Raw genomic sequence first — 17,340 nt, forward strand, 5'->3', positions numbered from 1 at the left:
TAAAGAAAGAAACGACAGGTCTTGGAGATCTGCTGGATATGAGCAGAGAAGGAGAGAGAAGAGTCAAAGATGACCCCAAGGTTTCGAGCTGAGGAGACAGGGAGAATGAGAGAGCCATCAACAGAAATAGAAAACGGAGGGAGCGGGGAGGTGGGTTTGGGGGGGAAAATGAGAAGCTCGGTTTTGGTCATATTTAATTTCAGGTGGCGTTGAGACATCCAGACAGCAATGTCAGACAAGCACGCTGAAACTTTGGTTTGGATGCAAGGTGAGATATCAGGGGTAGAAAGGTAGATTTGGGAGTCATCAGCATAGAGATGGTAGGAAAATCCATGGGATGAGATTAATGAACCAAGGGAAGAAGTGTAGATAGAAAAGAGGAGGGGACCAAAAACAGAACCCTGAGGTACGCCGACAGGCAGAGGGATAGAAGTAGAAGAGGATCTACCAGAGTGAACACTAAAGGTGCGGAGGGAGAGGTAGGAAGAGAACCAGGAAAGGACAGAGCCCTGGAATCCAAGTGAGGACAGGGTATCGAGAAGTATGCTGTGATCGACAGTGTCAAAAGCAGCGGAAAGATCAAGAAGAATGAGGATGGAATATTGGCCTCTGGATTTAGCCAGTAATAGGTCATTGGAGACTTTAGTAAGCGCAGTTTTGGTTGAGTGGAGAGGGCGAAAACCAGATTGTAGTGGGTCAAGAATAGCATGTGAGGAGAGAAAATCAAGGCAGCGGTGGTGAACAGCACACTCAAGTAATTTGGAGAGAAAAGGGAGGAGGGAGATGGGTCGGTAATTAGAGGGACAAGTAGGGTCGAGTGAAGGCTTCTTAAGGAGAGGTGTGACCACAGCATGTTTAAAGGCAGTAGGGACAGTTGCAGTGGAAAGTGAGAGGTTGAGATTGTGACAGATAAAAGGAATAAGAGCAGGTGAGATGGCATTAAGAAGGTGGGTGGGAATGGGATCGGAGGAACAGGTGGTACATTTTGAGGAAGAAAGGAGAAGTGTAGTTTCCTCTATAGTAACTTCAGGAAAGGAGGAAAAGGAATGAGGGGAAGGAGAGGGGGGGGAACGGACTAGTGGAGGGAGAGGTGGCGAGGTAGAGAATTCAAGGTTTATCTTTTGAACCTTGTTGTGAAAGAATTCAGCAAGGGTCTGAGGAGATAATGAAGGGGGAGTTGGGGGAGGGGGCACCTTGAGGAGAGAGTTCAATGTGGTGAAGAGAAGTCGAGGGTTAGAGCCAAGAGAGTTGGTCAGTTGGATTTAATAATCCTGTTTGGCGCGTAAAAGAGCAGATTGGAAGGAGGTCAGCATGAACTTAAAGTGTAAGAAATCAGCAAGGGCCCGAGATTTCCGCCAGAGGCGTTCAGCGGAGCGGGTACAGGAACGTAGGTAGCGGATATTAGAAGTTAGCCAAGGTTGGGGTTTTGTATGCCTTATAGGGGCGGGACTTAATGCAATGGCAAGAATAAGACTGAATATAACAAATATTGATATCTAAGGAAGGTTCATTTCTGAAAACAAAATCATCTACTGAATATGAATTGTCCAAATGAACTACAAGAAATGCCTTCCTTGTTCAAACCAAAGATCCACCAAACCCAGTGGTAAAATCCAGGTCACATTCATCGATACAGATTGCACAGACCCTTGCTGCTTGCTCGCAGAGATAAACAGCAACATTCTCAAGTTTACTTGGCTAATTGTTTATAATCTTTTTTTTTTTTTTTTTTGTTACATTTGTACCCCGCCCTTTCCCACTCATGGCAGGCTCAATGCGGCTTACATATTGTATACAGGTACTTATTTGTACCTGGGGCAATGGAGGGTTAAGTGACTTGCCTAGAGTCACAAGGAGCTGCCTGTGCCTGAAGTGGGAATCAAACTCAGTTCCTCAGTTCCCCAGGACCAAAGTCCACCACCCTAACCACTAGGCCACTAAAGCCTTTTAAAACCAGCTATCCACATCCTCCTGTAACAAATTCTGTGACTATTTGGTGAAAGTAATTTTTTACTCATCAATTTCTTTTAAATGTGCCACCTGTTAGTGGTAAGAGTATGAACACTATGAAACCGTTTGAAAAGATAAATAACAATTCCCTATTTACCTGTTTTACCCACTCCATTTTAAAAACTACTATTGTATCTCCTCACAAATTGCCTTTTCCAAGCTGAGACTTAACCTGCTTCATAGGGAAGCAACTCCATCCCGTTTGTTATTTTGTCACCATTCTATATATGTTTTCTAGTCCCGCTGTATCATTTTTATTTTTTAAAGATGAGACAGCCAGAACTGCACACAATATTCAAGGCAAGATCAATACAGAGGCATAATGGCAGTTTTGCTCTCTATTTTTTACTCATTAATTGCCAACAAACTCAAATGAAAATTTCAGCATAATCTCTTTGTTGATTCCAGGATCCTTCTCCTTGGTGGTGACTCCTAATATAGATATAAAACCTAACATTCTGTATGTGCAATTAGGATTAAGTTTCACTATGTGCATCACTTTATACTTGTCTGCATTAAATTTCATCTGCTGTTTAGATGCCCAGTCTCACAAGATCCTCCTGGAACTCTTCATACCTTCTGTTTTATTAACTTTGAAAAAGTGTCATGTACAAATTTGATCACTTTATTCATTGCTTCCTTTCCCAAATCATTTATAAATATGTTAAACAAAGACTTTGGATTTAAACAAAGAACTTTTCTGACCTGCAGTCCACCAAAGCTTTCCCCCTCTTTTCCAGCTGCGCTGACCTAAATGGGGAAAAACCACACATAGTCAAGGCCCAAGCATGGAGAAAGGTCAGGAGGGCAGATTGTAAGCTCCTTTGAGCAGGGACTGTCCTTCTTTGTTAAACTGTACAGCGCTGCGTAACCCTAGTAGCGCTCTAGAAATGTTTAGTAGTGCTATACTACAAGCCTACCCAAATGACCCAGATTAATTCCTATGAACCTATCTATCCATCACATATCCAGGAGACAACGATAATGACCTAGACTACATCTTCCGCCACATTTCCCCCTGCCTATCCCTTGCTCTATCCCCTTTCGCCTCATCGACCCCCCCCCCCAATGCTCACCTACCCTTGCTCTCACCTCTCCTATACTCCCTTCATTCTTGCCCGTCCCCTTCCGCCTCATCTACCCCTCCAATTGCTCACTTACCCTTGCTCATCCTTCTACTACTCCCCTCATCCCTGCATCTCTACATTCTTATTTCTTTTATTACTCCAATAACACCCAACTTATTTCTTTTCATCAATACCTTGTAATCCCAATTACTATGTAAGCCGCATTGAACCTGCTTTGAGTGGGAAAGCGCGGGGTACAAATGTAATAATAAATAAATAAATACTGAGGCTTACAATTCCACATAGGTCTACTCCAGTTGCAATTCTATTATTATGAGGAAATAAACTAAGGCTAAACTGTTAGTCATTCCTGGGGACATTTACGAAAACGTATCACCTATAGGAGATGTTCAAGTTGTGAGATCTGCTGGAGTCAATAATTATTATTACTGTTGCTCACTTCTTTAATGCTACTAGATGTAAGCTGCACTATATTCACATAAATAAGATACAGTCCCTGCTTAGTAGAGCTTGCAATGTATACAAAGACAACACAGGACAAACAAGGAATTAGCAAGTTGCCTTTATTTTGGAAAATGGCTAAAAGCAGAGATATGAAAAGAAGAGAATAGGGTGTTAAGATTTAAAAACCAACTCAAAAGGGTAGGTTTTTAGACTACATTTGGTGTAAGTAGACATTTATTTTATATATTGTTTGGTCCAAAATATTCAACATAGCACAAAATCAAGTATAAAACCTTTTTAAAATCCACTTAAAAAAATTGTGTTTTGTATGCTCTTGAATGGCTGCTGTCTCTTTTCTATCTGGCATAATGGAGTTCCTTTTATTGAATTGTTTTAGATTGTTTTATTGTACCTCACTTAGCAGTACAAGCAGTATATTAAGTTCAATAAATGAAAGAATGACTTTTTCAATAACTCAATCTCACATTTAAAACTGAGCAAGATGTTTCAACTCAAAATATCTATTTCAGTTGTATGGCAGAGTAACACAGATAGCACATAGGGATCCTTTTCAAAGGCACACTATCATTTTTAGCACATGCGCTAAACGCTAGAGGCGCCCATATATTCCTATGGGTGTCTCTAGCGTTTAGTGCATGCCAATTAGCGCATGCTAAAGACACTGACATGCCTTTGTAAAAGACCCCCATAGTTTGGAAATGGCAGTGGAGGAGAAAGCAATGTTTTTCACCTTTAACAGATTTTTTTCTGTAGACAGCAGAATTAATCAGGCACACAAGTGAGTAACATCATCAGACATCAGGATGGAACAGCTATCCCAGAGATCAGAGCCAGTGTACAGTTCTTAACATGATTCTTGACATAAATAATGTAGTTACAAATGGGACATCATCCGCAAACCAAAATATCTTATTATGGAGTGGAGGATTATCCTAGTGCTTAGAGCACCATGCTTGACATCTAGGAGTGCCCAGTTCAAATTCCACTGTTGCTTCTTGTGCTCTTAGGCAAGTCACTTAACCCTCCATTGCCTCAGGTACAAAATTAGATTGTGAGTCCTCCAAGGACAGGGAAATAACCTAGTGTACCTGAATGTAATTCACCTTAAGCTACTACTGAAAAAATTGTGAGCAAAATCTAAATAAATAAATACTACCATTGGACTTTCTCATCAAAATCCCATGAATTGCTAGATTCATGTGTATGCTGTGAGTGAATAGTTCCCTCACTATTGCAAATTACAAGGGTGTTTACAGAGGGCAACTCTGTCTGATACCTCTATGCAGGGCAAAGCTATATGTATTTCCACCATTAATGGATAGGCATGCCAAGGATTGTGTATACAATAGCTGTACTTAGTGTAAAATCTTACCGCTAATCCCCAGTTTTTTCAACATGACAAACGTATAGGGCCAGAAAACCCTATCAGGCTTAATTGGCATCGAATGTTAAGACCAGTGCTGAGTGCCCAGCATTATGGGTATGCCAGGTAAGATATAAAATATGTCTAATGTTATCCATCATCCCCCGGATTCTATATATTGCATTGAGATTTCCATGTGGAAATTGAAGCGTATTCCATAACAACTTGTCACACAACCTAATTGGTTAACAAGCCAATCTGCGCTGATAATTGCCAATTAACAAGCAATTATTGACACTAATTGGAATTCATTAGAATTTACATGCAGAACTTTGTGTAATCTCTAATGTGCTGTGTGTAAATTCTAAGTCGCATAGTTGAAAAGGGCATGGAATGCGCGGGTTGTGGGCATTCTAGAATCGATGTGTGTTGTTATAGAATACACCTGGTCCACGCCTAATTTAGGCATCAGCGTTTTCAGCAGGTTTTACTTGGTGTAACTACCCATGACTAGTCGTGTGGACTGGTGCGCAGCGTATTCTATAAAATGCGCAGAAATTTAGGCTTATTCTATAAAGTACACCTAAATTAAGGTGTACTTTATAGAATGTGCTTAGGCAAATTTCATTTTGGTGCTGACTTTTTAGGCATGATATTTAGAATCTAGTCCCATGTGCCTACCACAATGAAACCCGCCTGTCCTTGCTGGATTAACTGAGGCATCTGGAGTTGCAGCCTAGCTGCCATAATTTGTTCCCAGCAATGATATGGGTCTATAGGACCCGCAATGCGTCAGATCTTTTCCTGGCTTGTGAATTATAGTTATATCAGCAGGTCTCCTTGAGTAAGGTAGCTCTGTCTGATGTTCTGAGCCATTAAATAATCTTGTCAATGGCCCCACCAGATGGTTCCAAAAAACTTTATAGAACTGTGTTGTAAAACCGTCCAGTCCCAGAGATTTACCTATAGAGGACCTTGCCCACAAGAATTCATCAGCTGTAATGGGCTGGCATAATTGATCTAGTTATCCTGCTGTTAGTTTGCTTGCCATGTACAGTGGTGGAAATAAGTATTTGATCCCTTGCTGATTTTGTAAGTTTGCCCACTGACAAAGACATGAGCAGCCCATAATTGAAGGGTAGGTTATTGGTAACAGTGAGAGATAGCACATCACAAATTAAATCCGGAAAATCACATTGTGGAAAGTATATGAATTTATTTGCATTCTGCAGAGGGAAATAAGTATTTGATCCCCCACCAACCAGTAAGAGATCTGGCCCCTACAGACCAGGTAGATGCTCCAAATCAACTCGTTACCTGCATGACAGACAGCTGTCGGCAATGGTCACCTGTATGAAAGACACCTGTCCACAGACTCAGTGAATCAGTCAGACTCTAACCTCTACAAAATGGCCAAGAGCAAGGAGCTGTCTAAGGATGTCAGGGACAAGATCATACACCTGCACAAGGCTGGAATGGGCTACAAAACCATCAGTAAGACGCTGGGCGAGAAGGAGACAACTGTTGGTGCCATAGTAAGAAAATGGAAGAAGTACAAAATGACTGTCAATCGACAAAGATCTGGGGCTCCACGCAAAATCTCACCTCGTGGGGTATCCTTGATCATGAGGAAGGTTAGAAATCAGCCTACAACTACAAGGGGGGAACTTGTCAATGATCTCAAGGCAGCTGGGACCACTGTCACCACGAAAACCATTGGTAACACATTACGACATAACGGATTGCAATCCTGCAGTGCCCGCAAGGTCCCCCTGCTCCGGAAGGCACATGTGACGGCCCGTCTGAAGTTTGCCAGTGAACACCTGGATGATGCCGAGAGTGATTGGGAGAAGGTGCTGTGGTCAGATGAGACAAAAATTGAGCTCTTTGGCATGAACTCAACTCGCCGTGTTTGGAGGAAGAGAAATGCTGCCTATGACCCAAAGAACACCGTCCCCACTGTCAAGCATGGAGGTGGAAATGTTATGTTTTGGGGGTGTTTCTCTGCTAAGGGCACAGGACTACTTCACCGCATCAATGGGAGAATGGATGGGGCCATGTACCGTACAATTCTGAGTGACAACCTCCTTCCCTCCGCCAGGGCCTTAAAAATGGGTCGTGGCTGGGTCTTCCAGCACGACAATGACCCAAAACATACAGCCAAGGCAACAAAGGAGTGGCTCAGGAAGAAGCACATTAGGGTCATGGAGTGGCCTAGCCAGTCACCAGACCTTAATCCCATTGAAAACTTATGGAGGGAGCTGAAGCTGCGAGTTGCCAAGCGACAGCCCAGAACTCTTAATGATTTAGAGATGATCTGCAAAGAGGAGTGGACCAAAATTCCTCCTGACATGTGTGCAAATCTCATCATCAACTACAGAAGACGTCTGACCGCTGTGCTTGCCAACAAGGGTTTTGCCACCAAGTATTAGGTCTTGTTTGCCAGAGGGATTAAATACTTATTTCCCTCTGCAGAATGCAAATAAATTCATATACTTTCCACAATGTGATTTTCCGGATTTAATTTGTGATGTGCTATCTCTCACTGTTACCAATAACCTACCCTTCAATTATGGGCTGCTCATGTCTTTGTCAGTGGGCAAACTTACAAAATCAGCAAGGGATCAAATACTTATTTCCACCACTGTATTCTGGTGTATGGAATGTGCTGTTATAATGTAGGAATGCTGCCCTTCTATGAGTTTCAATCAAAAACAACCGGCATATCAACCAGGCGTTTAATGGAAGAAGTAACTAACTTGTTAGTCTCATTCACACATACAAGGAGTGACTCGCGATGAACATATTGCAGCAGGACATGTTTATCCACTCCTACCCTAGCTGAGATAATATTTAACCATCTCTCTGATCTCATGTGCAACTTTCTTTAAATCAGTCACCTTACTTTCTAACTCTTCTTACTCTCTTACCTGTCTAAATGTTCCATCTTTGCTTTACCCTTCACTATCAATTAAAATGTTCTATTACGTAGTGTGTTGACATTGTAAGTAGTATACCATGCCATACTCTTTTGTTATTTGAATATTTTTACTGCTGTAATTATCTATTGCTCATGTTTGATCTATTCGTACTGTACACCACCTCGAGTGAATTCCTTCAAAAAGGTGGTAAAGAAATCCTAATAAATAAAAATATCAAACACAGAAAAAGACCTGCACGGTCCATCCAGTCTGCCCAACAAGATAACTCATATTTGCTGCTTTTTGTGTATACCCTACTTTGATTTGTACCTGTGCTCTTCAGGGCACAGACCGTATAAGTCTGCCCAGCACTATCCCCGCCTCCCAACCACCGGCTCCGGCACAGACCGCACAAGTCTGCCCAGCACCATCACATAATATATGTGGACTGTCACATAAGAAATTCTTCCCAGTTATTTATGGAGTGGAGGTGTAGCCTAGTGATTAGTGCAGCAGACTTCGGTCCTGGGGAACTGGGATCGATTCCTGCTGCAGCTCCTTGTGACTCTGGGTAAAGTCACTTAACCCTCCGTTGCCCCAGAAAAAACGCTTTGGAGATAGCACATCACAAATTAAATCCGGAAAATCACATTGTGGAAAGTATATGAATTTATTTGCATTCTGCAGAGGGAAATAAGTATATATATACTTTTCAAACTTTGCCCCCCCCCCCCTTTTTTTTTACATCACAGAGATGAGAGGTGGTTGCACAGGAGATTGTCTATTTACTTGTGGCAGGGGAAGCGTGCCCGAGTGACATTGTCAAGGGTGATGCTCCGGATTGGGTCTTTTAGATCTAAAACTTTTTTCGGTAGCTAGTTGCATGTGCCACTTCTCAGATTGGTTTTGCTCCACTCAATTTTTTTCCCTGTACCTGCACAGAGATACAATTACTGGGGACTCATTTTGCATATTGGCTCCAAGCCCCAGTTGGTTGGACTCTTCACACCTATTTTCTGACCATTGCGACAGGCATGACGATGGTTATGCAAATTTTATGGATTGAATAAAGTTTCCCCCCTGCTTTCCATATGAGGCAATCCTGCTTTTCCAGTGGGCGGTTCCTCCCCTCGTTTTTCAACGATAGGATACTCAAGGTATTCATTACCTATATCATGTATTGTCGGAACGTGGAACCATTAAATCATTTGCAGTCCTCTGTGAAGAATTTCATTTAGATCAGAGAGATGTGTTTGCATATTTACAATTAAGCCACTATGTTCACTCTCTGCCAATAGCCTCTCAGACAGAATCCTTGGAATATTTTAACTTAATGCTGGGATTAAATGCACAACTGGTTATCCCATTGAAGTATTTTCACTTACACTTTAGGGACTCTATCAAGGAGTATGTCTACTCCTGCGTGGCTCAACAATGGAATGCGGACTTGGGGATGGGACTTCAACCTACGCAGGTGTGTGCATGCATGATGACAATTTATCGGTTGACAGAGAATGTAAGTTGGTGAGAAGTATAGTATAAATTTGAATTTAGGTTATATGTGTCTCCATATAGAGCCTACCGAGCCACTCTCTTAGAAGATGATAACTGCCCCAAATGCTCCAGTGGAGGTGCCCACTTAGGGCACATGTTTTGGGCTTGCCCTTTAGTGCTTACATTTTGGAGAGAACTTGGCACGCATGTGTCTAATCTTTGGAAATTTACTTGGCATCCCACCCAAAGCCAGTTGTTTGATATTTTCAAAATACTCTTCAACATATTTATGATCCCACTGGCAAAGTCCTTATCCAAACAAGGCCTCAACCTGTTCATCTATGCAGATGATGTTTCAATCTACATTCCTTTCAGACATGACTTGTCAGAAATAACCAGTGAAATCAAAGCAGGTCTGAATACCATGGACTCATGGGCAAACTCATTCCAGTTGAAACTGAACACTGAAAAAACACATTGCCTCATCCTCTCATCTCAACACAACAAGAACAAACCCACAACCATAACCACCCCAGAACACACCCTCTCTATCTCAGACAGCCTCAAAATACTGGGCATCACACTCGACCGCAACCTCACTCGAGAGCCAAATAAACTCCGTAACAAAGAAAATGTTCTACTCAATGTGGAAACTTAAACGCGTGACACCTTTCTTCCCGAGGGAAATATTTTGAAACCTAATACAATCAATGGTTCTAAGCCATGCAGATTATTGCAACGGAATCTGTGCGGGATGTAAAGAACAACTCACAAAAAAACTTCAGACCGCCCAAAGCACAGTGGCCAGGCTGATTTTGGAAAAACACGTTTCGAAAGCGCCTAACCCCTCTGAAAAAAGCTACACTGGCTTCCAATCAAAGGGGGAAATGGGACTTGATATACCGCCTTTCTGAGGTTTTTGCAACTACATTCAAAGCGGTTTACATATATTCAGGTACTTATTTTGTACCAGGGGCAATGGAGGGTTAAGTGACTTGCCCAGAGTCACAAGGAGCTGCAGTGGGAATTGAACTCAGTTCCCCAGGATCAAAGCCCACTGCACTAACCACTAGGCTACTCCTCCACTCCGGATCAACTTCAAAATCTGCATCCTGGTCCACAAAATTATCTACGGTGCAGTCCCAGGATACATGATAGACCTTATTGACCTACTGATCTGCTATGGATTTACAGCCTGTCTCACTAACACAGACTACCCAATAATTACCTTGGATTCTTTTGGATTCGTAATGAGTAAATTAAACCTTTATTAGAGGAAGCTAGATTCTACAATTGGTTAATATGTACATATCTATACTGGTACACTGATTAGCTATATGAAAACAATGGTTACATCACTGATCTCTACATCTCTCAGACCAGGAAAAGAAGCAAACACAATGATCAAGACAATTATTACATCACTGGCCTCTACATCTAAGCAATGCAAAGAGTTCTTTGACCAGGAAAGAAACAATAATTACATACATACAATCATCACTGATCTCCATCATTCAAGCTCTTGTCATCATCAGCTGAGGAGGGCCCGACACATACACAGCGAAAGAGCTAGGAGCTTTTTGGACCAGGAACAATACATTTCTGCGCAGCCCATACGTTGCTCACAGATGAACCCCACTGTGCTGTGACAAGCCCTCCCTTTTTATTAGGCGCTGATCTCAAGTCCAAAACTATGGAAAGTTACAGGAACGCCTCAAAGGGAAAATTACAGAATGAGGATAAAGTCACATGCTTCCGGCCCAAGTAAACAAACCACTGGCCAGGTGGCGCATTTCTTGAACGTCGAGCATATCCTGTCTCCCTCCTGCACAAACTGAATTGGTTAGAGACATGCCTTATCTTCCACATTCCAACTTATTTTTATATTCACAAGGAAAGTTACTTTCGGTCAGAAAAACAAGATTTCAGAGGGTAGAAAAGCAATCCTTTAAGATAGCACTTAAACAATGAATGAAACAGAATTACTTCTGATCAACAATACAGACCCCAAGTGCACTGGTCGATCCAGACAGGGTTGAAAAACAATCTTTTAAAATTCTATTCCATTACACCTACCAACCAGAAACAGATCCAGATCATCTTGTACAAACATAAACCTCCACTACCCAACTTGCAAAGGACTCAAATACAAAACTACCTACGTATCAAGTTTCTCCTACATAAGCGCACAATTATGGAACACACTCCAAAAAGCTGTGAAAACAATCCACGACCACCTAAACTTCAGAAAATCACTAAAAAACCAACTTCTTCAAAAAGGCCTACCCTACAGATCCAATGTAAATCCCCACATCCGGCCACACAACTAAACCAGTGATCGTACTGGGCAATATACAACCTCCCTTCCTTCAACCCTAATGGAGCCTGGAATACACCTACCTACTCGAACACAACACAACCATATATCTGCTCTCTACCAGATTTGGCAAACACCGTTACAGTACTGTGTAAGCCACATTGAGCCTGCAAATAGGTGGGAAAATGTGGGGTACAAATGCAACAAATAAATAAAATTCAAGGTACTGCTCCAGCAGGAATGAAGGCCTTTTTGATGAAAAGAGTGATTTTACAACTATGGTTCAGCCCAAATCAACTTACTGTGCCTCACTGGCGTTCGTCTATGATTCAGCTTTGCTCACTGAAGAGAAAAGGAATTTTGGACTTGGCCTTAAGGAGGGGGGACATTTATTGCAAAACCTGGGCCCCTTCTTGGTACTCAAACGGCGCATACAGGATCTTAAACTTTTGAAAGGGAGGATTGGGAGGGTTTGGGACAAGGACAAGTTAAATTCTTAAAATTTATGACATTGTTGAACTACCATGTCAGTTGTATCTGATTTAATTGTTTTATCTGAAGTTTCATGCCTTATGTATGTATAATTGCATCTGGTGTCAATAAACGAGAGTTTACAAAAATGTCATAGATAAGACATAGAGTACTTAAATATAAAGTTATAAGTGAGTAACAAAAATGGTTATGTTACAATAAAAGAAATGGTTCTGTTTCAAAAAAGGAAATGAAATAGAATGTCATTCCTCAGAGGGAAGAAAGTGTGCTTCTTGAATAAAGCCTATTCTCATCTTTAACTGCTGTGCTTCTTTAATTAATTTAGATTTTGCTCACACCTTTTAGATATTTCTCTGTCCCAGGAGGGCTCACAATCTAGGTTTGTACCCGAGATAATGGAGGGTTAAGTGACTTGCTCAAGATCACAAGGAGCAGCAGTGGGATTTGAACCAACCACTTCTGGATTGCAAGACCAGTGCTCTAACCATTTGGCCACTCCTCCACTCCCACTTTAATACATAATTAACGCTTCTGAGGGGTATTCAACCCTCTCACATTAGTAGATACAAATATAATCATATCTGTCAAATCTCTGTCTCTCTCACACAGCTTCCAACTACTCATATCCCAATCTATACACACTCTCTCTCTTCTCTCTCTCTCACATTCCTTTCAGTCCCCAGTAAACTACAGGTTTTGCATTGCACTGACATCCCATTCCTATTCCCCCCCCCCATAACATGTCATAAATAGATCATACTTAATAGGTACAAAAGAAAGATCCTTTGGAATAACAGACTTTTGCCTCCAGGAGGACAGGCTGAGATCACATTTTTGTCTCATGTAGGATGTATTCTTGTACCGGCTGTGTGTGTAAAAAAATAAGATATTGCAGAAGATGAAGACAAATTGTCAGAGAGATTAAGCTCTGACAATTATTAGATGTTGCAAAGGATAAGTTTTTTCACTATTTTTATCATATTTCTGTTTGTATCCATCCTGGGCTATACAAAACATTTTGTATAATCATGGGTATCTCTTTGAAATTTCAGAATTTTAATTTTCCATGTTTCTTTCTTAAAATCATTCTGAAACATCTTCAGACGGGTCTTAAATTCATGTGGGGGAAAATACTATAGGTGTTCTGTGTTGTAGAATTAGCCGATTTATTGGATGTATCAATAATCAGGAATATTAAGGGAACATTCTCCCAGGCAGCCTCATTGGGATAATCATTCATGCTTTAGTGACACAGCCAGGCTATACCTAAGCCTTTGATATATCCCTTCATCTCAGGTCAGAATAGGCCCCCTAGGCCTACCTTCACCTTATTAGTGTCCAGTGGGGCAATAGTGGCAGAAGAGAAGCCCACACTATTCTGTCCCTAGTGGCTGTGTCTTGAAAATGACCACTGTGACCTTTAGTATTAATCTCACAGTACTAGTAGTAGTACTGGAAGACTACCACTAGAGGTTGCAGAAGCCATTTTCAAGATGCAGCTGCTAAGGGCAGGAGTGAGTGGGCTTCATTTCTGCGCCTTTTACCCTGCTGGTGAAAGTAGGCCTGAGGGATCAATTTTGACTGGAGATGGGGGTTGGATGAGAGTCTGAGCCTTTTGGAGAGGTAGGGCCTGAGCCTTTTTGGTGGGAGGGCAGTGGTAATGTGCTGCCCGGGTACCAGAAGATATGTGGGTCCCAGCCATATTCAGCTAGGATCCACATACGGTCCGGCAGCCAGCTCAGTAGGAATAAGCCTCAGATATTCAGTGTCAGTGCCTGGATATGGCCTGGCATTGATTATCCGGGGCTAATTCTTCCTGTGGCAGTCAGTGTTTAAAATAATGCTGACTTCTGCAACCTGAATGTTGACCGGAATAGTTTTACACACATTGTTTTAACTCTCATCTTTCCAATATGTTTTGTTCCTCTTATCTAGTATGCTTTATCTGTATGACTTGTATTATATATTATTTTTTTTATTCAATCTGTTCATACTGTTGTAGTTTTACAGTATTAATTTAATGTACTCCAGAGTTTATCTGTATATAACTTGAATAACACTGCTTTGGCTGTCAAAATCCATTGGATTTTGCAAAACTCACTAGCTAATGGTTCCATGTTCATACTTACATTATTGTAATTGAGTGTTTTTGAAAGCTCAGTCTCTCTGGTATCCAGGACAAAAGTACATTAGTCTAAAGTTGATGCAGTATTTCTGTAAGTGTTAGTGGATATTTTGCTTGGTTTACCTCTGTTGTCATTTTGAAATTTGTTTAAAAGCTTGGGATAAACTGCAAATAAGATGCTTAATAATTTCAAAATCAATTGCCATTGTGTTACTGTGCGACATAAAAATGTGTAATATACCTATGCGTTAGATTTTGACTGGCATATCTCTATTCTCTTGTAGTTGACTTGTGTTGTAAATATTTTTTAGTTTACAGTACACAGAACAACAGAAGATGTTAGGATCCCTGAAAATCTCTCCCAGCAAGAAATTCCAGCTTCCTCTCACATACCTCCAGAAGTTCCTCCTGTTCTTATAAATCCTGCAAGTACTTCAGAAAGCCTAAGAACTGATTTGCCTCTGTCAACATGTGCTAAAAATCTAGCTCCAACTGGAACGCTGGAAAGTGAAATGGATCCTTCAGATCTTTCAAATGTGAGTGCCCACAGATGGTAAGAATAGATAGTCAAGTTAAAAAAACTGTACTATTTGAGAATAGATAATCAAGTTTAAAAAACTGTACCATTTGTACTAACAAAACAAGTTTAGTGATGCTTGAAGACACAAGAAACACATGGACTTGTATTCAGCAGTTGGATTGGCAGGCTTCTGGGTTGAGTGAAGTGTATGTGTATAAGTGAGGGGATGTGGGGTGAAACGACAAGATTGAAAGGTATGGGTATGTATGTGTGTAAAGGGGTCAGTATTTAGAGGAGATTTGAGGGAGAGAATTCACCCTCCATTCCCCCTCTTCTTGGATCTTTCTCTCCTAGATCCAGGATGCCTCTTTTCCACCCCCTTTCTATTTCCCTTTCCTCAGTCCCTCTTTATCTCCTAGTCCTCTGCCACTGACCCCTTCCAAAGATGTTTTGTCCATTTTCCTCCTCTGAGATGTCCTCTTCCTCTCCTCTCCATACTCCAGACCCCCTTCTGCTACCTGTAATCCGTTTCCTTTTGTTTCTCAAATCAATCTAATTTTTCTCCAGAAATCAAGAACATAGATTATTCAGAAACACAAGAAATGTTGGAAAACAAAATGGATTTTTATAAAATGAGCTACAAATTTGCACTATATATACCAGAATTTGAATATATTGTGACAGCATTTCAGAGCTGAGGTTTTAAGGGCTTGTCTCCAAAAATATATGGGACAAGTACTGGTCACCAGACCTTCACTGCCAAGAGGTAGATGATCAGAGATAGTCCACATCCTTTTCAGCAACCGTAGTCCATATCTTCAGTTACCTTCATACTCAGGGTGAACCATAAAACACATTAAAGTTCACTTTCATAAAAGTACACACTACTACTTCCATGAGCAACAACAATAACTTTATTTTTTGTAACTTTACTGCTCTCATATTCTTTTTCCTCTTCTTGTTAAGGCCCTCATTTCTGTGCTACTCAGGCATTATTCTATGATAGGTTCCTTTCCAGTCCCCAGGGCTGTGGACTCCTCCTTTCTCCATAGATTTCTTGTGGATCTTAGGGTATTAATCCCTCTCCTTTTATTAGCTGTCTATATACTAGTGAATATATATTTTTTCCCTCATTAGGACTAGAAGATTTTCTCCTCCCTGGGTGGAGCACTCTTCTATCTTGCCTTTCCCAAGTTTAAACTCCCTCTGGATTTCAGGCCTCCACATCCCCGCACCCTCTGGGATAACCCTTCTAATTGGTCCTTCCTCCCGGGCAGGATTATTCCTGGAAGTGCTTTCTCCTTTTACCAGGCTGTATGATTCCCCTGCTGTAGCACACAGCTTTATGGGACCTGTAGTTCCCCTCCTCCTTAAGGTTAACCAGCTTTTTTTCGTAAATGTTTAATCTAAAACAAGAAATCAGGGTTTTGTAGCTCTCATCTACTACACCCTTGTAACAGGACACAACCTGGACCTGTCACTAAATAAATAAAATGTAAAAAAAAAAAAAAAAAAAAAATATATATATATATATATATATATATATTTAAAATATAAAGTGTAAAACATATATATATATATATATACATAAACAACTGAGCCTACCTCTGAAAATGAGTACAATATTTGGTATACTTGAAGGGAACTTCTAATTATGCATAAAAAACTACTTCTCGAAAGACGTATTCTGCACACTAGTCCAATCCATGGTCCCCGTCCATGAAGACTACTACATGGAATCAACTACTAAAGAAACTGCAAACAGCACAAAATACAGCTGCTATACTAATATTCAGAAGAAACTGATTCGAAAGTGCAAGACCACTACTCCTCAAACTACACTGTCTACCCAACAAAGCATGTATATCCTTCGCTCTGGCCTATAGGATAATTTTTGGCCTCGCACTGGAATACATGACATACCTAATAGAACTACGTATACACAATGCAATTGAAGGTGCAAGAACTTACTTCACCCTACACTTTCCCAGATGTCAAGGCCTGAAATACAAATCTTCATACTCAACCAGATTCACATACATTTGTCCCAACAATGTTGAAAGTCCTAAAATGCATGAATGACTACTAACTTTTCGAAAACACCTGAAAGCCAACTTCTTCAGACAATCTTTCTTCAATGATTCCATACGGGCAAACTAATCAACACACCACGAAACTTGATCATTAACAGTAATTGAACAATGACATGCGCTAACCTCCTAACAAATATGTTACATGTTAACTGAATTAAACTGTAAGCCACATTGAACCGACAATCTAATTGGAAATGTGGGGGTACAAATGAGAAATAAATAAATATGTGGGAACAGTAGGTTTCTCTTGAAGGGCTCAAAGTTTCCACCACAAGTGTAACAGGTAGGTGGAAGTATGGGCCTGGGTCCACCTATCTGCAGTGAACTGCACCCACCACTAGACTACTCCAGGGACCTGCATGCTGCTCTAATGGACCTAGTATAACATCTGAAATTGGCATAGAGGCTAGTAAGTAATGTTTTAAATCACATTTTGGAGGAATGGGAGGGGG

The 17,340-nt window shown here is 41.0% G+C and overlaps 1 protein-coding gene across 1 annotated transcript in view; it reads left to right on the forward strand.

The window, feature by feature from the left end:
- Positions 1-17,340, forward strand: part of SCAPER (S-phase cyclin A associated protein in the ER) — a 960,370-nt gene that overhangs the window by 148,909 nt on the left and 794,121 nt on the right. The window contains 1 exon segment of the mRNA XM_030187331.1: positions 14,587-14,811. Within this exon segment, the coding sequence (XP_030043191.1) occupies positions 14,587-14,811 (225 nt within the window).

This window comes from Microcaecilia unicolor, chromosome 1, assembly GCF_901765095.1.
Source record: "Microcaecilia unicolor chromosome 1, aMicUni1.1, whole genome shotgun sequence".
Lineage (NCBI taxonomy): Eukaryota > Metazoa > Chordata > Amphibia > Gymnophiona > Siphonopidae > Microcaecilia > Microcaecilia unicolor.